The following is a 23,079-nucleotide window of genomic DNA, read 5'->3' as shown; positions in this document are numbered from 1 at the left end:
ATTGCCACGTTTGCTTTGCCTTCACTGGGCAGGTCACTGTGGTCAGCATTTACTATTTATGACAGAAAAATACACTATTAGAGATGATGTTTTTATGGTAGCACATGACTTTGTTTAATAATTCTGCTTAAACTGTGTAGAAACCTTGTATTTTTATACAGATACCAGCATGCTAGCCTAATTGCATGTTTGTGTTTCTTGTGCATATTTGCACATGTGTGAGCACAGTTGTGATGGTGTGTATTTCAGAGAGAGAGAGAGAAAGAGAGTGTGTGTGTGTGAATATGACTGTGTTTTTCCACAGCACATGGTAGTTGACCACAGTAGTCACACAGGCACTGAACCACTGGCTGTATTGTATTTGTATTCCACACTGCTGAGGATAGAACTGTTTCTGAATTTTAGACAAAAATATCCAGTGTGTTCACATGTTTTAATAATAATAAAACCTAACTCCAGATTCCTTCATTTCTCAGGGCCGCCAGAAGCTGGCCCGTTTCAACGCTCGTGAGTTTGCCACGCTCATCATCGACATCCTGAGTGACGCCAAAAGGAGACAGCAGGGAAAAGGTCTCAGCAGTCCTACAGGTAAGACTGAGGGAGAGATAGACTAGGACTAGGTTGTCTACCATTGGGCTGAGATTTCAGACATGGTTTATATCTTTATTCGCAAAGAAATTATCTCCCTTAGAAAGAGATGGAAGGGGAAGCAGGCTCACATTCAACTGCATTGTGAACATAGAAAGAATGGCTGTTTTATGTAAAGAAACCTGGAATAAATAAGCATATGTATTATTTTCCAGACCCACTGGACCTGGGCATTGATGATGACCAGCATGACTATGACAGCGTAGCCTCTGATGAAGACACAGACAGCGAGCTGACCACTCAGAACAACAACAACACACAACGCAGCAACCGTGCAAAGGTACGGGTCTAGAATGAACAGATCTATTGTCAGTCCACATGGTTTTAGTAAAAAAACATAAACCTTTATTTTCCTTCAAATCTACTCAGTTGTGATCTTTCTTTAGTTGTGTTAGCTAGAAAAGTTTTTCCATGGTGTCCTGAACCATGTCTGCTTCTCCCAGCATGCTTTGCCAAAAGTGGCCACATTCAAGCCTGCCACATAGCTTTTAAATGACATCATCAGCTATTCTGGGTCTATGTCAGAGAGGCATTGTTCATAGTGAGCGTGTCATGAGAGGAAAAGAGGAGTGGAGAAAGAGAGGAAAATGGTGTAGGAGTAGTAGAAATGACAAAGTGAACAACAGCTAAATTAGTAGTAGTAACCTTTTGTTCCTGTGGGCTTGTTTAACTCACAGTGCAGAAACCCAGTTAGAGGCTTCACTCCCATCTCCATATGAGCACAAAGTATTAAAGTAGGAGACAGAAATACACACAATTTGATTAAGTAGAGGATGAATGATAATCGGCAAGAATAATGAAAGAAGTTTTATTGGTTTTTCGGGAGTGGTGGTGTGCTGAGTTGGAGCAGGCTTCAGGGCTACAGGAAGTGGGGGAGGGAGATGATGTGCTGAGAGCATGAACTGAGGCTCTACTGTCTATATGTGTGTGATCCTGACTGCAAGCCAGCCCTCTTCCTCTAACATGACCATAAGCTCTGTTTTTACACAGTTGTCCTTCATAACATCTGTATGCGAGTTTATAAATTCCATACTATATTTACCATAGAATTGTGTAAATTTAAACTAGTATCTACGAGTGAATTTACAGTAAATAAACACATTTCCTTACTGTCTTTCCTGCCAATTTGTTCACCTTTAACTTGCCTGTATCCTATCAATCCAGAGCATGGACTCGTCAGACTTGTCAGACGGTCCTATCACGCTGCAGGAGTACCTAGAGGTGAAGAAAGCTCTGGCCTCCTCGGAAGCTAAAGTACAGCAGCTGATGAAGGTCAACAACAACCTAAGTGAGGAGCTCCGGCGGCTCCAGAAGGAGGTAGGGACTGTGACTAGTCCAGGTTTGGAAGTATGGGAGAGAAAGCAGCAAGTGAAGACTTTTTTTTACATTTAAAAATAGTGGAAAGCAACAGGCAGTTTTGGAAAACAAAAAAATAGAGCAAAGATGTAGGATATATAAAACCAGATGGGGGGATGATGACTACATGGCTGGGAAGTGTTAAAGCTAAAGTGGCAAAGACAGCTTGGTAAAAGAGAAGACAATTGATTCAGACAGATGGAGGACGGGATGATGGAGAGACAGTTGAATATATTAATATCTTTTTAGGATGATTTTTCCTGACAGGGTGTCATTTTCCACGCTGCTGTCTCCGGAAGATGTATTTTCTGACTGCCTTTTTAGTGTTATCTATAAACTAAAGCAGCTGCCATTTTCATGCAAAGCCTGTGTGCTACAGTTCCCATTCTCATTTTATTTGTCATTTTTAGTTTAGTTGTGACAGTGATTATCTGTTGTTCATTTATTGTCCCTAATTTTGGTTGCCCTGTCATTGTCATGTAGCACATTGTATTCATTAACGGCTGCCAGCACCAGCTTTATGTGATCCATGTTTCATTCATGTGTTCTTGTTGTCGCTTGAGTGAGGATTTAGTGAAGATTCAGCAGACTTGCACAAGCAAACACTCAGGTACATACACTGCTGTGCCATATTAGGTGGTAGTCTCTCAGCACAGATCCCTTAATTTCCCCTTGCTGAACCTTGAATGCAACCCGTGTATCTATACAGGTATGTTGCCCTCCACCCTGGCTAATCCCTGCTTATTGAAATGTATTTACCATCATACCCTCAGTACTTATTTGAGTTGATATATGAAGCCCTGTATGAGCCTTGTACTGAACCTGTAATTATGTGAGCTTGTTTTTGACTATTCAGTTGACCCCCCCCCCCCCTTCCCTTTCAATTCCCTGTTTGCTTCCCTTCATTATTCCCTCCATCCTCTCATCCCTACCTGCTCCCTTCCTCCTCTCCTGTAGATCACCCGGATGCAGACAGAGAACAGTGCATTACGGGGGGGCCAGCAGGCTGGGGGGGCAGCTGGCCATGGGGTAGGGGGGCCTGGTGGTGGAGGGGGAGGAGGAGGACACTGGCCAGGGGGTGGGATGCGAGGAGGAATAGGTGGAGGGGCACTGGGTGGGTTTGGCCCAGGAATGGACACCCCGGGGCTCTCTGTGCCCTCCTCGGTCACCCCCCACTCCCATCCCCACCGGAGAGAACGGCAGGCCTTCTCAATGTATGAACCAGGGGCAGCCCCTGGTCCCACAGCCCATGGTCCCCCAGCCCTGGACTCCCTGGCAGCCCGCCTGCAGCCCCTCAACACACCCAGCGTAAGTTAGACTCCCTCCCCGGGCCCTTGCCACTTCCCACCTTCCTTCTGGTGGCCCTGGTGGCTGTGTTTGACCTCATTAATGGGTACTAGCCCAATCCTGATCCTTCTATTTGACCTTTTCTTTCCCTGCATCTAAGTTCCCAGTCCTTCTCTTTGAAAGGTCCAGTTGTGCACGACACCACCCCCCACCCCACCCCACCCCCCAGTTGTTTTGTCGTGCAACCAAAATTTATTTGACCTTAGAATGCCTCAAAGGATTTAGTGCATAAGTGTGACCTCAAGGAGAAAGATGAAGGATTTTTTTTATCTATTCTGTTCTGGTAATGATGCTCTCTAGCCTGCTCTGAACCCTTTGACATTTTTTGCATGTGAACTGACACACACACACACACACATATACAGAAAGGGAAATTCAGTTTTGTTTTACAAGACAAATATGGAAAACACAAATTGAATGTTTTAGGCTTCTATTATTGCAGACAATCAACTAAGCAGTTTAGCTACCATATTAAGACACACTTTAATTCCGCAGTCAGCCCTCCTCTGTTTCATGGAGACCTCCATAGACGACAAGTCTGCCTCTAGTTCACCATCTCATTACACAAAGTTTTACCTGTTTGTCTGTTGTTTTTCTGTCTGCCTCTTCACCTGTCTGTCCCTCGCTCACTGCAGTTCAGCCGTGCATCCTCTGGATGTAAGCATTCTGTCTGTCATTGCATAGTTTTCATTTCATCTTGTAGTTTTGTACGCTCCCTCAATGTATCAGTTTAGCTTATTATGCATTATAGTATTTAGAGAGCTTAACATTTGTGAATGTGGGTAGTGTTATTTAGCTGTTGTGTGATGCATAGAAGTTAATCAACAGTTTAGATTACAGTATTAAAATGTCTTTGTTACAAAACCAAACAGGCATGTGGTGTTGATGGGATGATGGGTGAGCTGCTGAGTTGATCTGGCACTGCTCTCATTGGCTCGCTCATCCTGTTTTTCTGCTGTTTATAAAAGCATTTCTTCTCTCTGTCCCTGCACTCCTTTTTTCCCTGCTCTTTTCATAATTCATCTCTTTCTGATAATCTTTCATTTCTTTTTCCATGTGCTTCTCTCTTCTTCCATCTCTGTTTCCCTCTTCCATCCTTGTGTTGTTCTGACTCCCCAGGTAAGGAAGGGTCCAGCACCGTATGGTGGCCAGCATCTGTCTGGATCAACTGAGATGGGCAGATACATGGTAAGCTGTCACTGTTTTGGTATTTCATTGCCTTTTTTCTTGTAGTCAGCTCATTCAGGCTCCAACAAACACTGCTGGAACTTGTACTATTGACCCTAATCCTCAATCATCTTTTAATCTCACTTCCTGTTTAAACGTACTAATGCCAAATGTTCGAAAACCAAAGTATTTCCTTTTGTATTTATATAGTGGACTCGCATCACATCTAAGTGGAAGAAACTGTGAGCAGTACATGAACTTGGCATATGTGATAATTGTGCCTGGGATGTTGCTGTGCTTCCCTCCCCAGGTCCCTAAAGCAGAGAAACATGGCAGTGGCACTGACAGCGACTATGACAACACACATACATATGACGTGTCACTAAGGTCAGTTTTCCCTACAAGTGGTTATGAAGAAAAGCATGTGTTTATAGAGATTTTTTTAAAGAAATATTTCACATTTTTTTATTTTCTTATCACACAAAGAGCAGAGTGACTGTTGGTTGACTGCAGTGGAGTGTCAAGTGTCATCAGTGATCGCCACCGGCTATCTTTGATTCAAGGTGTAAATTAAAGTGTATTCATGTGTTTCCCTTTCCAGTATGGGTCGCAGCAGTGAGGAAGAAGGTCGAGGTGAGACTGAGGAGGGTGGTGGTGGGGTTGTGGATGCAGGCGAGCCGGACCCAACCCTACCGTGCACAGAGGATGTCATACTCAAGACTGAGCAGGTGACCAAGAATATCCAGGAGCTGCTCAGGGCTGCTCAGGAGTTCAAACATGACAGGTGGGTGAAAGATGCCAGAGAGAGACGCATAAGGTGACACTGAAATATATTTTCTGCTGTGGAAGAAAAATCACTATTTATATTCATGCTCGTCCTCCTGATTGGATTAACACATTGAGAAGTCACAGGAACATTAAGCACCAGGCACCAAAACATTCCCACTTCCTGCCTCACCTCCCTTATCACCAAAACTGTCTTTGTGTGTACCTCCTTACTGCCTACACCGTGCATATATACCACCTAGCTGACAAGCCCCTCTTGGGATGCCAAATAAAATATGCACTCATGGTTACACATAGCAGTAGACACTTTTAATTGTGCAACTTCTTTCTTCAGTTTTGTTCCATGTTCTGAGAAGATCCATGCTGCTGTCACAGAGATGGCTTCACTCTTTCCCAAAGTAAGCCCTTTTAACATTTTTTTTTCTTTTTTTCTGTCTTAGTATTGTTACCTTTAGTTCCCTCCTCAACATGAGGTGAGTTCTGTTTCTTTAAATTTCTCCCTAGCGGCCAGCATTGGATGCGGTCCACTGCTCTCTTCGCCTCTTGGCATCTAGTGCCTCAAGGTTGCAGGTGGAGTGCCGTAAGGCTGCACCCTCAGAGCCCGGGGCCCCTGCAGTGGACTACCAGCTCCTCACTCAGCAGGTAATCCAGTGCGCCTACGACATCGCCAAGGCTGCCAAGCAACTGGTCACCATCACTACACGTGAGAAGAAACAGTGACCCGCCAAATCGTGTAGATGGAGAGGGAAGTGGAGAGAGAGAGACACGATCAATGCATGGGTGGTTTAAGAAGGATAGGAGGGGTTTCCAGGACAGAGGGAAAGAGGGAACATCTGATCACACCATAGACGGGACGATGAGGGACGGGGTGACTGGGAGTGTGATAGACATGAGAAGGAAAAGAAAAACAAGAAAATGAAGAATGAAGAGTTTGAAAGATGCATGGAAAGGAATCAGATGTAAGCAAAGACAGTTGATTGTTTAATATAAACACTACAATGAACCGAAAAAGGAGTAATTCCACCAGGGTGGAAGAGAAAGTAGGGAAGGGAAGAATGAGTGAAAGGATCCAACATGGGAACTACAACCCTGCAATCAGAAGTGTATAGTTAACCGCTGAAACTGTGATACGCAAAACAATGGTGGCAATGTACAGTGAACAGGATCCTGAAATGTTACTGCTTTATTTATTCTCACTTGCCACTCGTCGTTACTCCCTCTCCCTGTTTATCCCAACTGGGGAGGGAGGTAACACATGCTGTGGGAGAGGAAAGCAGAAAAGACCAACCACAACAGTCTCCATGCCAGTCTCCGTCCGTCCACTTCTCCTTTCCACTCTGACGTCCCACCCTCTTGTCCCTCCATCCTGAAATGAGTTCCTTTTGTCCCTTACGTCATCCCAGGCAGGATGAGCTTGCGGTGCACCGAAGCAAACCCCGAACCCCCTCCCTCCAGAACCCATCTAGTTGCACCCTACTCCACACCCTACCCGGGCTCTCAGACACTACAGACCCTGGATTAACTTTTGCAGGGGGGAAGGCTCCAAGTCACTAACTTCTCCCCTATCATTAGTGGTACACAGCATGATCTGGCATGTTTTCATTTCTTTCTTCTCCTGTCATTTGTTTCTTTATCAACCTGCAGATCAGTTTGGTTTGCACCTCTAAGGACATTATTTTTTACTGACTTACAAAAACACTTACACTGGAATAATTGTGATTTAATGTTATTGGTTATCATGCCTATTGTTTTTTGTATTGATAATTTTACTGACTGTCATTTTGATTTATGTATGTTTATTACATTGTCTCAAATATGATTCTTATTTAGTGGAATAGGGAGACAGGTTGGGAATATGTGTCAACCTCTTACTGGGATTTAAAACATGCACAGGAAAAAAAATTGTGAAATGGTCCTCAACATTTCCCAAGCATCCGCTTGTTGGGTGACAGTTTTCATGTTGTGACATGTCTTGTGGCCAAGGGGTTGAACAGTTGCCAAAGGCGAGTGGGAGAAGAGGGGTTAAACCCTTTGGTGCATTATGACAGGACCTGGATCAAAATACTCTTTAAGAATCCTCAGTTGTCTTTCTGATTTACTTTGCAGTTTTCCTCATGTAAACAGAGCCAGTGGAATCATCTCAGAATCTGACTCATTGTCATTTTCTTGGTGCCAAACAGAATAATTAAAAACATTTATGGTCTTGTTTGTGAGTCAGGATTAACCCCAATCTTGCTCAAAAACAGTATAAATGTTATCTACCTGGGTGCGTGTGCTTATACTACACATTAGTTATTATTTACATGCATGTTGGCAAATGTTGAGTCCCATTAATGGATGTTGCAGTGAAGCTTTAAGTAGACCTGTGGAAAGCACCTGATGTTGGCAACCTGGAATGTACACATGCCGAAACACTCTTACTGCATTTTTAATGGGAGAAAATACACTATTTTAAAATGGATTTAGCCACCTTTAGTGTGCTCGATTTAGTTTGCCATCTATTATATTCACTACCGGGACTGTTTGGCAAGCACAATCAAGCCAATATGCCAATTCTGTCATGGCCTGCTGATCTTGGCCACAGAAGTTGTCACTTCTTGCTCTCTGTCTCTGACCTCTGCCAACAAGAGACAGTGTTGGGAACAAAGATATGTATTTTTTTTTCTTTAGCGCACTTAGCCTACTGAACGTTTAAAGCTCGTTGTACTGTGCTGAACAAATATGGTCACATCTGGAATAAAAACTTCAGATGACATCTAATAAGTCCTTCCTAGTTTCCAGGAGGACACTCTTTGTTTAGATTCACCTCAAATGCTTCTATAGTGATTCTGCCGCTGGTTCCCTCAGAGTGTTTGTGGCTTTAATTGTTGATCTTGCATCAGTCTCTTTTGTAGTCACACTCAGAAGGCACCTGCACATTTATTTATTCACATAAACCAGTGAAGGATGAGATGGAACAGCAGTTGCATCTCAGATTTTGTCTTGTATTGCTGCCTTTTAACAAGAAGCAATTAGACCATAATTAACTCTCAACAATTTGAGCTAATGCCAAACCACCTTCAGCACTTCTCAGTCCACTTTAATTTATGGGTAGATTTTCTTTTTTTCTCTCTCTCAATCATTACTTTGAAACTCTTGTCTGTGTTCACATCATTGCACATATATCCCTGTTGGGGTGAGCGTGGGGGATTCGGATTGTGCATTGAATCATGTCTAGAAGACTCTTGAAATGTATCATTGTTTGATATTGCCTTTGCACATAATCATCATCTCCTGTTTGACTGGTCGAGTTACAGTCATCTCATACTGACTGCTGATACTACAAAAATACTTCCACATACACAAACACAGGGGCCAGTAGAGAAGCTTGTCCCTTCAATCATGATTGCCCAAGTTTTAGAGTAGAGCTATATATATGAACATATATTTTCATGCTATATTTTATATTAAGCTATATGTTAGGGTTATGTTTGTTAGATATTTATGTCTATTTGTTGGCCTAAATGTGCTTCAGGCTATGAGCTCTGTTTACCAAATCTTCATTCAGCTCTTAAATCTTGACACCTGATGTACTTGTAGATGTCTTGTCCATATGGTTATGCTGTGGTATTAGCTTCTTTCGTAGTAATATTGTACATATTAATGGTCCTACTAGAATCCAGTCCACAGGATGTGACGTGTGAGAATGAGACTAGTCTATGTGATTACTTAACAATATGGTCTTAGTTGCACTATTTTCAAAAACACCAGCTGGGTGAAGTAGGATCCACAGTATGTACTGCACTCTCCCAAAGGTCTTAGTTCAAGTACATTAGGTGCAGGATGCAGGATTTGATTTGGGATAGGAAAATGGGGAAAGGTCTGAAGCGCACTTGGGCTTAGCACTACAGTCATCTCAAAACGGCAGGACGAGGGTCTAAAAACGCACATGGCCTAGTCCTTCCCTGAGTTAGTGGACACTACGTATGGTGCCTCTAGTGTGAATGTTAAATCTTCCGTCAGTTCATGCCACACTTGACAGACTTTAACACCCCTTCATTATTGTCTTGAATTTAGCACATACAAACATCAGACACGTACCCAGAACTTATCGGTTGGACCAAGCCATGCACAAGTACAAACATTACAACCAAAATTATACACACATACACTTCTGAGTCTCAGCTATGGCAGTGCACTGTGGCCTGTACTGTTGCTGTCCCTGTGTTTCTTCACAGCTCTACACTTTGGGAGATGGGTGGGAGAGATATCTTTTGACAGAAGACGTTGAAAACTGTATAAAGTAGAGAAAACAATGACTTAAAAAGGTCAATCGTAATGGAAACTCATAAGCTGTACATTTGTAATAAAATAATAAAACAATTTAATTGTCCATGGTTGGTCTGCATTTATGTTCTTTGTGTATGGACTTTCAGAAACAGTGTCTTTAGCTGTTTAAGAATCAGTTTCAGTTGAGACAATGGTACCTAAACTCTTAACTAGATTATCCTACTTTTTTTACTTCATCTACTTCCCAAACATCATTACCTTTCTTCCATCAAAAGGAATCCATGCTGGGTTACTTACATTGTTTGGTAGCACGATTCCCCAAAATCTGCACTTCTATCAGTTTTTATCCCCTTGACTGATCGCATACATGGAGGTGTAATCTGTCATTAAAAGAACTGCACACAGTGTTCCCTTCAATAGTAACTCATTCTTCAAGACAAAACCTTTAAAAGCAAAATATTACTGTAAGACTACTTATGAAAACAGAATACAGTTTTGGAAGCATTCTTTGATGTTTGAGGGTTGCCTGCTCATAAAAAAATAGTTCAGTTCTGTCAGGTAAACAGCATGCTGTAGGTACAAGATGGACCCGATATATACCGGTACACACCATCCTTCTTGTTCTCTGTTGGATCCACTCACATGTAGACCTCATTCTTAATAGTCTTGGGGATCCTTCCTTTATTTTTCCTATGGATATTCATCAGAGCTGGAGGAGCTTGGCAGGAGAGCACACTCCTGTCTTCTACCCCTTTTCCGCCTTCTATTGGCAATTTTCAACCTCCTGCGGATCACATCTGAAAAGACATGCAGGCAAACAAATAGTTAAATATGTTGTTAGTGAATATAGATAAAAAGGAAGAATGGCTTGTTGGCTAAAGAAGAACGGTCAGTGTGACCCACCCACCTGCAACACTGTCATAGTCTTGCCGTGGATCGTGCCAATAAAGACTAGGTGATGTCCTCCAGTAGCGGTACAGGCGCGTGTGAAGCACTGACAGTGTCAGGAGAACCAGCAGGAAGCCCAGTGCTGCTGCTGCCCACGCCGCCTCATCTGTCCTGGGTGTCCTCAGCAACCCGTTATTCACAACAACAAATCGGGCCTCTGGTCCTGAGGCTTTGGTGCAGTCGCAGTGTTCACCTGCTTTGCAGCTGTCACAGTCTCGGCTGTTAGCCTGGCTGCTGCCAGCTGTCTGTGGGTTTTGCTGTGGGTGAGACTCTGAGTGGGATTCGGAAACTGAATCAGAACTACTTTTTTTGCTTTTGTTGTGTGCTCCACTGTGTAATTGCTTATGCTCCACCTCTCTTTCTTTTACCTGTACTACTTCGTTGTGCTTTATCTTGCCTTCTGCTTTATGGTTCTTATCAACATGCTTCTCTTTCAACTCATTCACTTTCACACTGTCTTTATTTGAGTCTTTGTCTTTCTGTTTGATTGAGTCTGTATCTTTGGGAGTCAGGGCTTCAGGATTCTGTACACTCTTTACCACATCTATCTCAGCAAAGCTATTTGGGTTTTTGAGGTTAGGCTGCATTAGCGTGCCTTTCTTAGATGGAAAAGTTACAAATCCTAATGAATCAGTTCTGTGTGTGGGCCTGGGTGTTAGGCCCTGATTTGGGACCATGGACTGAGAAGCTCCCCTTAGAATTAGAGGAGAAGCAGCTGATGGTCCAAGAGTGCTGAAACTGCCTGTCCTTTGGGAGACGGTTCTGTTATTTGATTTGGTTAAAATACTTTTATTTTTTGATGTTGTATCAGCTCCCTGAATATTCACCTGGTTTCCTCTAATTGCAGCTCTTATCTGCCTGCTTTTTTCTCTGCCTGTAATTTGTTTCAGATGTTCCATCTTCATGCTTGGCTCCAGTTCAGTCTCTGTAGCACTTAGCAGAGTAGAGATGGTCTGCTCACAGCATTGCCTCAGAGAATCCTAGATGTATACAGTACACATACACTTAAATGTTGGTGTTGCTTCTAATAAGCATCAAATTGACAAATGAAACAAACCTTCAGTGTTGTTGATTGTTCCTGTGTGTGCAGCCCTGCAGGTCGGGTCAACAGCAGGTTGTATCTCCTTCTAGCACTCACACTGTCAGATGTATTTCTTTTGGTCTGTGTGGTCTCTCTCAGCCAATCACAGATGTCTGAAGTTGCTGTGTTGGACAGCTCCAAAGTGCGACCCCAGGACACAAAAGCTAGTGGCTAAACACAGAGAAAAATTCAATCACAATCTTGCTTGAGGAGGTCAAAAACTAATAGAAGCTGGTTCTCACCATGTGTTTATTGAGCTGTGGATGTGGGGTAATGATGTAATCTGACAGACATGAGCGGACCAAGCTGGACAGGAGGTGGTGCTCGTGGTGCGGTGCACAGGGATGGTAGAGCAAAACAGTAGCTCCATGCTGGAAATCATCAAAGATCATTAATCCTTACCACTAAGACATGATGTTATGATGTTATGGTGTAATATAAACATTGCATTCAATCGTAGCACACGACCAGTATGTTACATAATCAATGGCCCACTAACAGCCTAATGCGGTTTGTTAAATCCTTGTTAAATTCAAGCAAATCTTGGTTTAGAGCAAGCTCTGCTACTAAGAGTCCAAACAAGTAGAGAACACAGCAAGTGCTGACAGACTTCCCTGTTTACTCTTATTTTAAGCTGAATGAAAACAATACACTATTTGTGTCACTTCAGTTTTTACCACCTCAGAGTTCTTTCCACCATACAGTCAAGTTGAAGTTTCTAAAATGTCTGTCCAGCCTCGTATAATATGTGTAGTAAAGACTAAAAGTTTTCATTGTTATGTAAAGGTCTATCAGTTTGCTGCACTGAATACAGAAAAGAATGTGAAAGAGGAGACAGGAACAGGAGCGGCATTTTGTAAACTTACGTGCAAATTATTCAGCCACCGCTGAGGAGGACAGTACAAGTACTCTCCACTCTCTGCACTTACTGGTCTGTATGCGCCACTACAACACATAAAAACACAGTTTAGTGTCTTTAAGGGCCCTTCTGTTGCACTAAATTACATGTCTTTGCTACAGTATAACAATGCACTGAATCCAAGAGGACAGTGGATGAATTCTCTGACTCCACTTACCTGTTGGGAATGTTCTGATTGTAGGAGATAGATGTATCCATGCATATCTGCCTGGCTGGCTGCAGTAAGAAGAAATTGGGTCATATTAGGTTTTAATAGCCATATAATTAGACTTGTTGAATAATATGTTGATGAAGATTCTCAGTCATCCAGGTCATTTACATTCAGAAGGTTGAAGCAAGTCAATTGGACTTTTTTTTTCTTGAAAACTGTACCCAACAGCAACAATATTCCTACACCACATTGTACAATACAATATTTATTTATTTTCTTGATGCACTATGTATAGTTAACAAACCACTCCTATCATCTGTGCAATATCTGTTAACATGGTGATATGGTATCTTATTTTAACTCTGTTGTATCCTTTATTGGTGGTTTTACTTTATACTGTAATTTATTTTATTTAGTCCTATTTTTACTACTACTGTATCTGTGCTGTTGCAGATCTGTCCAGGTCTGTTACTTGTAATTTAAGATGACATTTGTGTTTAGAGGGCAAAGGTTGGGAGGAACTGCTATAAAGATAGCAGCTGACAAAATAGTTTACTCACCTCAGGATCATACACAGTGTCAATACTCTGACGTTTCTGTAGATAGTAAACACAGAGTGAACACAAGTTAAACTGCTGACAAATCAATACAAAACACGATCAATGTGCGGTTGTGAGGTGATTATGTTTGTCAAGAATAGTTTTTGGAGCTGATTTATATGACAGGCAGTCCCAGATGTTCAGGGTTTATCGCAACAATTGCTTTCCCATTGTTTGAACTTCCTGACACCCAGTGTACTGTAACACACCCCACCCATCTGAGCCACTGACTCTCTGGAGATCATGTAAAACACAGATGATGAAGGTGAGGTCTGTTGTAGCCATGGTTACCTGAAAAGACTCTGGCCAGGTAGACATTGCACAGTCCCAGTAAAGAGCATCCACAGGCAGGTCCATGTCCAAAGAGAGCTATCGCACAAACACAAGGAACTTTATTATAACGACTCATTAATAACAGTAAATATAACAAAAAAACTCAGCGCCATACACATCAACAGGTATATAAAGACAGTACTTTTCCATTGTCGCATCCTGATCCACCGCACCGACTCAAACTGACCCACAGCGCGGCGAGTAGAGTTACTGTCAGCGGCGGGGACGTCGTTTGGTTCGGCATGGTGAAGCCCAGTCAGTCATTTAAGCGTGAACGAGCTGTCATAGCTTTCCTTTAGTCTTCTGTCCGCAGAGGGACTAACAGAGAAATGACATTTTTTACAGCAAAAACACCATATTCCTTAGGCAAAGTTCCATAACAGATGTGCGGTGAAAATGTGGAGTAAAAAGGTAACCACGCCGCGGCAGATATCAGCTGTCCTCACCACGGTAAGCTAACGTTAGCTAATGCTTCTACATTATACAGTTACCTTATCGGCATTTAACGCAGACATAACGTAAAAAATAAAAGTTTTCTACTTCCATAACTCATTCGCCAGCGTACAACTGTTAAGTTACATAACATGTTTACAGTCTTCCTTTGAAATTTCAAAATAATACCGATTGTCGTCGAACTTTCTACATGAGTGATCTTATGCTTCTCTCTACGTTTCTTGACTCTGAGTCAAAGAAAAATATTCAAATAACATTGTGTAGTAATGTATAATTCAGTATTATTTTTGTTATATTATTTAATTTAATTTGTGTGCACGAGTTTGTTTCAGAAATGTTGTGTATGTATGATAAATTCCACTTCCGGTGTATCTGAGTCTCTGGTGCTTCTGGGTGAATTTACTCTACGGAAGCTGTAAAGGAACATAAAACATACGCGTATATTTATATGTATATTTGATATATAAATATATATTGACTGTAAGTGCCCACTAGGAGGCGACACAGTGTTAATAAAGGTTTCAGATCAGTGCTTATGTTTATCTATTGTAGATGCTTTTATTTATTTCATACAGAATTTGTAAGAAAAAAAAAAAAGTGGAAAACCTGTAAAATATAATTACATACGTAAATAAAAGATCATAAAATAAAACAAAAAATGTTTCTTTACAAAACTTTCCTTCTCTGCACAATACATTTATTTTCTTATAAACAAACACTGCAGGCAGGCTTCTTAAAACCACAGGCCGTAAAACAGGCATTACCTGCTGACACCTGCCAGCTTACCTGCATGAAGGCAGGGCCCACATCACCAGTACAGTCAGTACAATGTACTGAACCTTTGCTGCTTTCAAAATAAAACCAACTGATCAAATATTATGTCGAAGAAATGCATACAAACAATCACTGTATCAGAAAGCACACATAATGTATGAATGAAAACACTAGACATCGCACACATAAGGACATGTTTATATTAATGGTGAGTATTTTTTTCTAATGTGAGCTTTAGTTTGAAACTTTTTAAAGGAAGTGTCTCTGATTCTCTACTACTTGATATCTTCCCACACCTTTTTATAAAACTGCACAGGTGTGGCTTTCAGAGGAGACCTGGCTCCTGGACAGAGGAGAAGTCTGGACCTAAATGGAGTCCACGCCCCCCAGAGGTTTGCTGTTTATAGCAGTGATTTATTCTCTATTCATTTTTAAAAAAAATTTCAAGCGTATGTGTGATTTAACTTTGTGTCTTCAATTGAGTAGCCAAATTATTCAGGGAAAACTAATCTTTTTTTACTGTGTTACAAAGGCTGTACTGTTACTTCTGAAACCTATTTTTAGAAAACAAAGGGTTTGTTTTTTCCCTCTGCTGTTAGGGGTGTGATGCTGTTCTGCAGCATCACAATAGTTAGGTTACTGAGTGGATTTATAACTACGGGCATGAAAAAGTAATCAATCTGGAGGCACTGTTCAATTGATTTACTATTTAGTTTGTATTCCTCTGTGTTTTAACCTGACTGTTAAGCAAGTGGGATAATAAGGAAGTACAGTCACACCATGTTCTCACTTGTTTTTATTCATTCGGCATCAGTGAAATGGGCTGCCTAATCAGCTGATCCTCGACACCTCTAATTCCTTATCCGTTTTAGCTCCAGGTGGAGCGGGCACTGCAGGGGTCCTGCTGCCAACAGTGTTCCCTCCTGGTGGGTTGCACCCCCTCGCTGAGGTAGAGCCTGCAGAACAAGCCAAAACAGAGGGAGACAAGCATCAGCCTGGACACACAGGAACAGGAGATGAACTGGTGAGCAGGAGGACACAGTGCATCTATTCCCTTTCTATTATTCAGTAGTTTTAATTTATGATAGAATGATACAAATCTAGCTGTTTCTGTAATTAATTAAGTAATTAGTATTATCTGCTTTCTTATCTCTTATCTTATATCTTATCTGCTTTCTAACACTTCTTCCTAGGAGATGTATTCATTTGATAGCTCTTCAGACAGTGAAGACGAGGGTATTGGCAAGAAGGAGTTGAAGAAAAAGAAGCTGAAAAAGAAGAAGAAGAAGAAGAAAGTAAGGGTCTCTCAAAGCTCAGTGATGGAAAGTGGGACAGCTGGGACAATCTATACTCTTCCCTTGTCTGATTAAATAAAATCAGAAGTCAGTCGATTCTGTGGCAACTTTAGGGTGTCGCTGGCGCAGAAGCCGAGTGTGTGAGAAATCATGAATTTTGTCCTGAGACAGAAGAAGGAAGTGCAGTCTTCTCTTCCCCTCCCTTCTGCTGCAAGCTACACCCCCCCTCAAGTGCCTATGACAAAGCCCCGCTACACAGCGTGTGTAGTGACTCATCAATTTTTAGTCTCATTTAACACTTTTACCAACAAAGGAGCATAAATAAACTTGGTCAATGTATCCACACAGTTGAGCAATAACTCTCCTGCCTGTTTCTCCACAGGACTCCAGCTCATCATCATCCTCCTCTTCCTCCTCTTCTTCCTCTAGTAGCTCCTCAGACAGTGAGAGTGAGGTAGGTTGCAGATCAGTGTGCTGATCAAGGATTTGTTAACCATATGTGAAACTATTGACATGTTTTAGATCATTTGATCCTCGGTGAAACAGCCAGAGGTCGACTCAGCCTCATGCAAAAATACATATTCCAACCCTAACCCAAATCATATTTATTTCAAATAGTGTGGAGATTTTTAAATCCTTTGCCAGACACACAGCAATCAGATCTTAGCATGATTAGCAGAAGGATGACTTACCCACTGCAGCATCCTCAGCAACTAAACTGGAACCTAATAATGTGGATTACGTTGATTTGAATGTGCAGAATTATTAAGTTAAACTGTCTTTTTTTGTCAATAGCGGTTATAGCAATCCCATGTCTCTCCTGCCTTGCTCTAACATAATATTCACATGCTGCTGTCATCACACACCTTCCTTAGTCACGACTACACAGTCTCTACTGATTGAAGCCATATTGATGCTTTACTAAACAATGTGTGTCCCGCTCTCGATTTAGAATGTGTGTGAAATGAGTTAAAAAGACTGCAGTGTTGTTCATGTTAATCCTTTTGAGATCTTTTCTCTGGAATTGCAAAAATAAAGCCACTGGCTAACAGCACAGTTTTACGTCAGAGGACTGAAAGTCACTTCTAACTGTGCCACTGCCTGAGGTGTGGATATTTGTCCAAAGCTAACAATAAAACCTGTTCAGGCTGTTAAATAGAATTTAGAAATCTAAAAACTGAACTTCTTCTCTGTCTTTGGGCAAAATGGAGAATAAACCCTCCTCAGGAATCCTTTGTTAACAGTTGCAGCTCTTGAAGTAACCAAAAAAAACAAAAATTTCCAGTCTTGTCCACTTCTGTAATATTTCCCTTCAAGGAATGCAGTAAAACACACAGTGCTCTTTTTTGTTTTTTTGGGTGTTGTTTGGGCAGAAAATCAGGTGACTCAGTGAAAAGTGAGTGACTCAGGTTGTGAAAGCTTTTAAGACAAAGAAAGCCAGAGGAACAGGCGGTGGCTCATAATCGTGTGTATCTGATAGCACACAGTATCTAACAGGAGGGGAACACACCCAGTCAGTTGAATTACCCTCTATCTCACACAGCTACTCATAAAGTCATATGTTATTTATAAAGTGTAAGAACATCCTAGAACATCTCTTCAGAATATTTGAATGCATTTGTGGTCATGCTTATAGTTACCTCTGTCCATGCATATACAGTGCTGCGTTTACCATATGCAGCATTCCCTGTGCCAACATGTCATTCCTTGCATGTTGGTTTTGGCTGCATCTCTATGATATTTGTTATCTGTTTGTCATAAAGGCAGAATAATTAAGAACCACACAGTCAGACGGAGCTTGACATAAGTAAACACAACATTCACTTTGCAAACACGTTCCCTGCATGTGTACACACACAATTCACTGCAACTATGAACACATTTATATTCAGTGTTATCTTGCAGGATGACAAGAAGAAGAAGAAGAAGAAGAAGAAGAAGAAGGAAAAGGATGAGAAGAAAGAGTACGTCTGGGACAGTGTTATCATATCTCAGGCTGGCAAGTTAAAGCAATATTTTAATGTGACACTGTTTAATTTGTTACTGTGAGAACTCCTGAAATAAGAATACATGCAATATTTATTTTGTTTTATTGATTAAAAACTTACTTTTAACATTAACATTTCAATATATTGAATGAAGGTCCCGATGGCCAAATACAACACCACTTTGCAGAAGGCCTGAGCCAGGTGAGGGTGAACTCAGACGACCTTTGAAACATCCTGTCACTGTAAAATCTGTTGTTATAATTTGTTCACCCTTTTTTTGCCTCAGGATTCCAGCTCATCAGATGATGAGGATGACACGAAGAAAGAGAAGAAGAAGAAGAAAAAGAAGGTGTTTAACTTTAATAAAGCAGATTATGCAACAACTGCACCAGCAAAAATCATTAAATAATACATGAAAATGACAAAGCATGAATATATGAATTTCACTTTTTATCTTTATGTTATTGAATATCAAATTCTTCTGTTTCAGGATTCTTCTTCTTCCTCATCTGACAGTTCATCCTCTGACAGTGAAGATGAAAAGAAGAAGAAGAAGAAGAAAGAGAAAAAGAAGAAGAAGAAGAAAGGGAAGAAGAAGAAAAAGAAGAAGGTGGGGCGTCACTCTTGTGATTTATTTATTTTGAACACCACTGGTCATACATGATCATACTATTTGATTTAATTATTCCTTTTTCACAGGACTCCTCTTCAGATAGCTTTTCTTCTTCATCGTCATCTTCGTCTGAAAGTGAAGATGAAAAGAAAAAGAAGAAGAAGAAAAAGGACAAGAAGAAGAAGAAGAAGAAAAAGAAAGACAAGAAAAAGGTAAAGCAAAGACAAAGATGCTCCTTACATGCAGCTTGTAACTGTTGTGTAGCACAGGGATAGACAAGGAAGACATAAAGACATAGAAAACAAATGTGTAGCTATCTAGCTAAGAATCACTCTCTCTAATAAGGCACATGTAAATAATAATCATCCAAAATAAAATAATAATAAAAAAAAAACACACACCCACCTCTGGAATTGCAAAAATGAAGCCACTGGCTGGTTTTACGTCAGAGGATTGAATGTCACTTCTAACTATGTCACTGCCTGAGGTGTGGATATTGTCCAAAGCTAATAATAAAGCCTGTTCAGGCTGTTGAATAGAATTTAGCAATCTAAAAACTAAACTTCTTCTCTGTCTTTGGGAGAATAAACCCTCCTCAGGAACCCTTATCCAAGGCTCAGATAAAAAACAAACAAAGCAAACACACAAATTCCAGTAAATCCGTTAATTAAATCTCAAACTAAAAACTCAAGACAGTCCTGGTGATGTGTTTACGTATTTATCAAGGGTGTAGTGTGGAGGGAGGGAGGAGAAGTCCAAAAGTCCTTTCAACAGATAGTCCTTAGTTTATGGGGAGGTGAATGGGTGGATGTGTGTATGGATGTTCAGTTCTGGGGATGAGTGTGAATGAATGTGAGGTGGTTACTGGAGGGTCAAAGGCCTTCAGAGGAAAAATAACAAAATGGTGGAAGCCAGGAGAGTGTATCAACCGACAGTGACTGGTGAAATGGAGGTGAGGGAGGCCACACCCAGCAGGTCCATGACAGCAATGGATAATGACCCCCCATAGGAGAACAATCCCATGCAACCATGGAGTACTCCTATTTACACCCAGCTTTCACCATTCTCCCTCATTTTGTTTTCCATTCAAGACAGTTTTTCCATTTCCAAATTTTCTGCCAGCCCCACTCTCACTCCTCTGCTCCTCTGCTCCAGCCTTTTGTTTGTCACCTCTCCAACTCAGCTCCCAGGTGTGCCCTGATTTAACCCCTCCCCCATCCTTCTTCTCCTGCTTAGCTGCACCTTCTCCTCTCTCCCTTTCTGCCACAGTTGGTATTATTTGTTATGAATGTAGATAGCAGGACAAGTTGGCTTCAGATAATGGATGGATGGATGTATGTAGATAATGGGGAAGTGTGCAGCCACATATGCATTATTATGCAGACATACAATTTGTTATGACACTGTTTTAGTTATTCGTATGTAGAACATATTGCATGACATGGCAAATTGAAATAAATATGTTTTCATTGTTGCAGGACTCATCATCATCCTCATCCTCTGACAGTGACAGTGATAAGAAGAAAAAGAAGGACAAGAAGAAGAAGAAGAAAAAGAAGGATAAGAAAAAGGTACAGTTCTTATAAAACTATATGTTTCCTTTTTTAGGGCATGGGTGTGAGAAAATATGAATTATGAATAATTATTTTTTTACATACCCATTTTAATCCTCAACATGTTTACTTCCTGTGCAAACAAGTGTGAATTTACAGATTGCTGGAACTGGGACATTAGAACAGTGCACGCACCACACATCTGTCAGGACCTGTTAGCAATAACTACTATCTGTTCTGTAGGGCTGTAGACTTTGAGTGTTCAACTGCAGGTTCTACAAGTTATTGTACCATTAGACCGGTTCTGCAAATGCAGTAGTTTTACAACATTCATATTTACCACTTTTACTATAGTTTTACTGTTTGTATTGACGCCTCACCTAATGCTTTTCAGTGATTGGTTGTGTTTGTTCTTTCATAGGATGAGGAGGGTGAGCCCAGCGCTGCTGCTGCGGCAGGTGAGACTCAACAGAATAACAGATGGGCAATAGTTGTCACGGCAACCAAAGGTGTGTGTGTTGTTGATGAAGTGCTACTGGATTCTGCAGATGGAGAGAACGCAGAACCAAGTGCTGATGGAGGCAAAAAGAAAGCTAACGATGCTAACAAGGTGAAATACACAGACACACACTTGCATTTACACACACACTCACTCACACACAGAAGAAACACAAGAATATCATTGGTTCCTTTTTTCATGACAGGTTAAGTCCAAAGAAGAAACCATAGTCTCTTCGTCATTGGCTGGTATGTGATCATCTCTGACGCTTAAGCAGACCAAGCAGCAACTAAAGCTTTGGAAAATGTGTCATTGTTTTGGTGGTAATACTGATCCTGTCCAGCAGGGCGAGCAGAGGCATTTCCTGAGGGCATCGAGGAAGGCAGCCTGAGTGATGATGAGGGAGAAGGAGGTGAAGAGAAGGACAACAAGAAGAAGAAGAAGCTGAAGAAGAAAGAGAAGAAGAAGGTAATGGAGGAGCATGTCTTATGAAACAACAGTCACTCCAAACATACAGTGACCTGGCTCTGTTGTAACTTTCTTACCTCGAACAAAACATTGGCAAAGAATAATCATAACGATACAGTAATGCATCATTTCTGAGCTGTACTGATGCAATGTTTATAACATGAGCACTGTGTTTTGCAACAGGATTCTGGCTCGTCTTCAGACAGCGACGATGATGACAAAAAAGACAAGAAGAAGAAGAAAAAGAAGAAAACGGTACACCAAGCAGTGAATATTGTCTCTGATGATGATGATGAAATTGCATCATCCAAACAAAATGAAATGTGTTTTGTTTAGTGTGTGTGTGTGTTGTGTATGTTCTTTGGTTTAGTATAATGATGCAGGAGTTGTGTTCTAATCCAAACAAAACTTTTGATCTGATCCACAGCACTCCTCCAGCTCCTCATCCTCCTCTTCATCTGATAGCTCCTCTTCAGACAGTGAAGATGAGAAAAAGAAGAAGAAAAAAAAAAAGAAGAAGATGAAGAAGAAGAAGGATAAGGTCTGTCTTGCCAAAACCTGTTTTTATTGTGTTGCATTTGAAATCAATTAATCATTTCTGTGATTCTTTTTTCAGGACTCCAGCTCAGACAGTGAAGATGAGAAGAAGAAGAAAAAGAAGAAGAAGAAGAAGAAAAAGAAGAAGAAGGAGAAGAAGGTTTGTGTTCTGACAATTCTGTATTCATGTTTTTGTTTGTTTTGTGGCTCTGACACCACTGAGACTAAATCATTTTTGGTGATTTTCTTTTTCAGGATTCCAGCTCATCTTCCTCTTCTGACAGCGAAGATGATAAAAAGAAGAAGAAGAAGAAAAAGAAGACAAAAAAGAAGAAGAAGGATAAGGTTCGTGTCTGTTTTCTTATTAGATTTGTGATTGGATCTATCATATGTTGCAGACATCACAAATGAATCTTGTTAATCTTCCTTTAAAGGATTCCAGCTCATCCTCCTCTTCCTCATCATCTGATAGTGAAGATGATAAGAAGAAAAAGAAGAGGAAGAAGAAAAATAAGAAGGTGAATATAGTACAGTACATGATCAATGAACATGTATTGTTATTATAATCAGTAATGGATACTTTCTGTCCTTTATAGAAGTCTAGCTCTTCTGATGATAGCTCATCTTCATCCTCTTCTTCCTCTGATAGTGATGATGGCAAGGTGAGCAACATGCATATTTTTTTTTAATAAAAATGATCCTTTGTACAATTGCTGAACAGTTCACTGTGTCTTTTTACCCTAGAAAAAGAAGAAAAAGAATGATAAGAAAAAGAAGAAGAAGAAGAATGACAAGAAAAAGAAGAAGGTGAGAATGTGTCACATTGCATCCTGTGTTTTTGATATTAGGGATCTTCATTTCTAATATTTACATATCTGATGTGTCCTTAATGTTTCTTTGTCCAGGATTCTTCATCTTCCTCCTCCAGTGATTCTTCTAGTGATGATGGCAAGAAGAAAAAGAAGAAAAAGGATAAGAAGAAAAAGAAAAAGAAAGACAAGAAAAAGGTAAAATAATGTGGATATGTTTTTTCCATGTTTCTTAATGTCCAGGTGAGTAACTAATAATTACCAAATATACAGGACTCAGGATCTTCTAGTAGTGAAGATGATAAGAAGAAGAAGAAGAAGAAAGACAAAAAGAAGAAAAAGAAGAAGGACAAAAAGAAGGTAGCTTTCAATGGAGGTGACTCTGTTTTATTTTAAATAAAAAACATAGATGACAGGGTTTTGTGCTTTATATTTGAGCAGGACTTGAGGTCCAGATCATCTGACAGTTCCAGTGGCAGTGACAAG

The 23,079-nt window shown here is 40.8% G+C and overlaps 3 protein-coding genes across 5 annotated transcripts in view; 2 read left to right on the top strand and 1 right to left on the bottom strand.

Annotated features, from left to right (window-relative positions):
* git1 (G protein-coupled receptor kinase interacting ArfGAP 1) overlaps positions 1 to 9,676 on the top strand; it is a 19,684-nt gene extending 10,008 nt beyond the window's left edge. For 2 of the 3 annotated variants that reach the window (XM_028420561.1, XM_028420560.1), the window contains 9 exons: positions 477 to 588; positions 804 to 928; positions 1,813 to 1,965; positions 2,962 to 3,312; positions 4,471 to 4,539; positions 4,829 to 4,905; positions 5,120 to 5,302; positions 5,639 to 5,702; positions 5,809 to 9,676. In XM_028420561.1, coding sequence (XP_028276362.1) covers positions 477 to 588; positions 804 to 928; positions 1,813 to 1,965; positions 2,962 to 3,312; positions 4,471 to 4,539; positions 4,829 to 4,905; positions 5,120 to 5,302; positions 5,639 to 5,702; positions 5,809 to 6,024 — 1,350 coding nt within the window. In that variant the 3' untranslated portion in view covers positions 6,025 to 9,676. The remainder of the gene's footprint in view (positions 1 to 476; positions 589 to 803; positions 929 to 1,812; positions 1,966 to 2,961; positions 3,313 to 4,470; positions 4,540 to 4,828; positions 4,906 to 5,119; positions 5,303 to 5,638; positions 5,703 to 5,808) is intronic. The other variant, XM_028420562.1, reaches the window with a different exon arrangement.
* On the bottom strand, positions 9,638 to 14,185 carry tp53i13 (tumor protein p53 inducible protein 13). The gene is made up of 9 exons (XM_028420563.1): positions 13,747 to 14,185; positions 13,563 to 13,640; positions 13,233 to 13,268; positions 12,679 to 12,737; positions 12,469 to 12,547; positions 11,845 to 11,973; positions 11,579 to 11,773; positions 10,481 to 11,501; positions 9,638 to 10,370 (listed from the first exon to the last, which is right to left on the bottom strand). Exons 1-9 carry the CDS (start codon positions 13,846 to 13,848, stop codon positions 10,264 to 10,266), a joined length of 1,806 nt encoding a protein of 601 aa, XP_028276364.1. The 5' UTR covers positions 13,849 to 14,185; the 3' UTR covers positions 9,638 to 10,263.
* On the top strand, positions 14,037 to 23,079 carry LOC114445479 (cylicin-2-like). Its single transcript, XM_028420564.1, has 22 exons — positions 14,037 to 14,054; positions 15,148 to 15,223; positions 15,704 to 15,855; positions 16,025 to 16,126; positions 16,509 to 16,580; positions 18,032 to 18,125; positions 18,269 to 18,315; positions 18,401 to 18,463; positions 18,605 to 18,724; positions 18,814 to 18,939; positions 20,206 to 20,298; positions 20,702 to 20,738; positions 20,829 to 20,890; positions 20,985 to 21,027; positions 21,126 to 21,247; positions 21,431 to 21,502; positions 21,675 to 21,788; positions 21,864 to 21,944; positions 22,381 to 22,591; positions 22,690 to 22,791; positions 22,867 to 22,953; positions 23,035 to 23,079. The coding sequence occupies exons 2-19, from the start codon at positions 15,202 to 15,204 to the stop codon at positions 22,471 to 22,473; spliced, it is 1,515 nt and encodes a 504-aa protein (XP_028276365.1). The 5' UTR covers positions 14,037 to 14,054; positions 15,148 to 15,201; the 3' UTR covers positions 22,474 to 22,591; positions 22,690 to 22,791; positions 22,867 to 22,953; positions 23,035 to 23,079.

Source organism: Parambassis ranga, chromosome 13 (genome assembly GCF_900634625.1).
Source record: "Parambassis ranga chromosome 13, fParRan2.1, whole genome shotgun sequence".
Classification (NCBI taxonomy): Eukaryota; Metazoa; Chordata; class Actinopteri; family Ambassidae; genus Parambassis; species Parambassis ranga.
The sequence above is the reverse complement of the archived record's forward strand: the minus strand, read 5'-3'. Positions and strand labels throughout refer to the sequence as shown.

Coding starts and splice junctions, on each gene's coding strand:
- tp53i13 (XM_028420563.1), bottom strand. CDS start 13,848: ATGCCGAACCAAACGACGTCCCCGCCGCTGACAGTAACTCTACTCGCC. Junction 11,774..11,844: donor CACAGCTCAATAAACACATG/GTGAGAACCAGC, acceptor CTCTGTGTTTAG/CCACTAGCTTTTGTGTCCTG. Junction 11,502..11,578: donor AACAATCAACAACACTGAAG/GTTTGTTTCATT, acceptor GTATACATCTAG/GATTCTCTGAGGCAATGCTG.
- LOC114445479 (XM_028420564.1), top strand. CDS start 15,202: ATGGAGTCCACGCCCCCCAGAG. Junction 21,028..21,125: donor AGTCTCTTCGTCATTGGCTG/GTATGTGATCAT, acceptor CCTGTCCAGCAG/GGCGAGCAGAGGCATTTCCT. Junction 21,503..21,674: donor AGAAGAAAAAGAAGAAAACG/GTACACCAAGCA, acceptor TCTGATCCACAG/CACTCCTCCAGCTCCTCATC.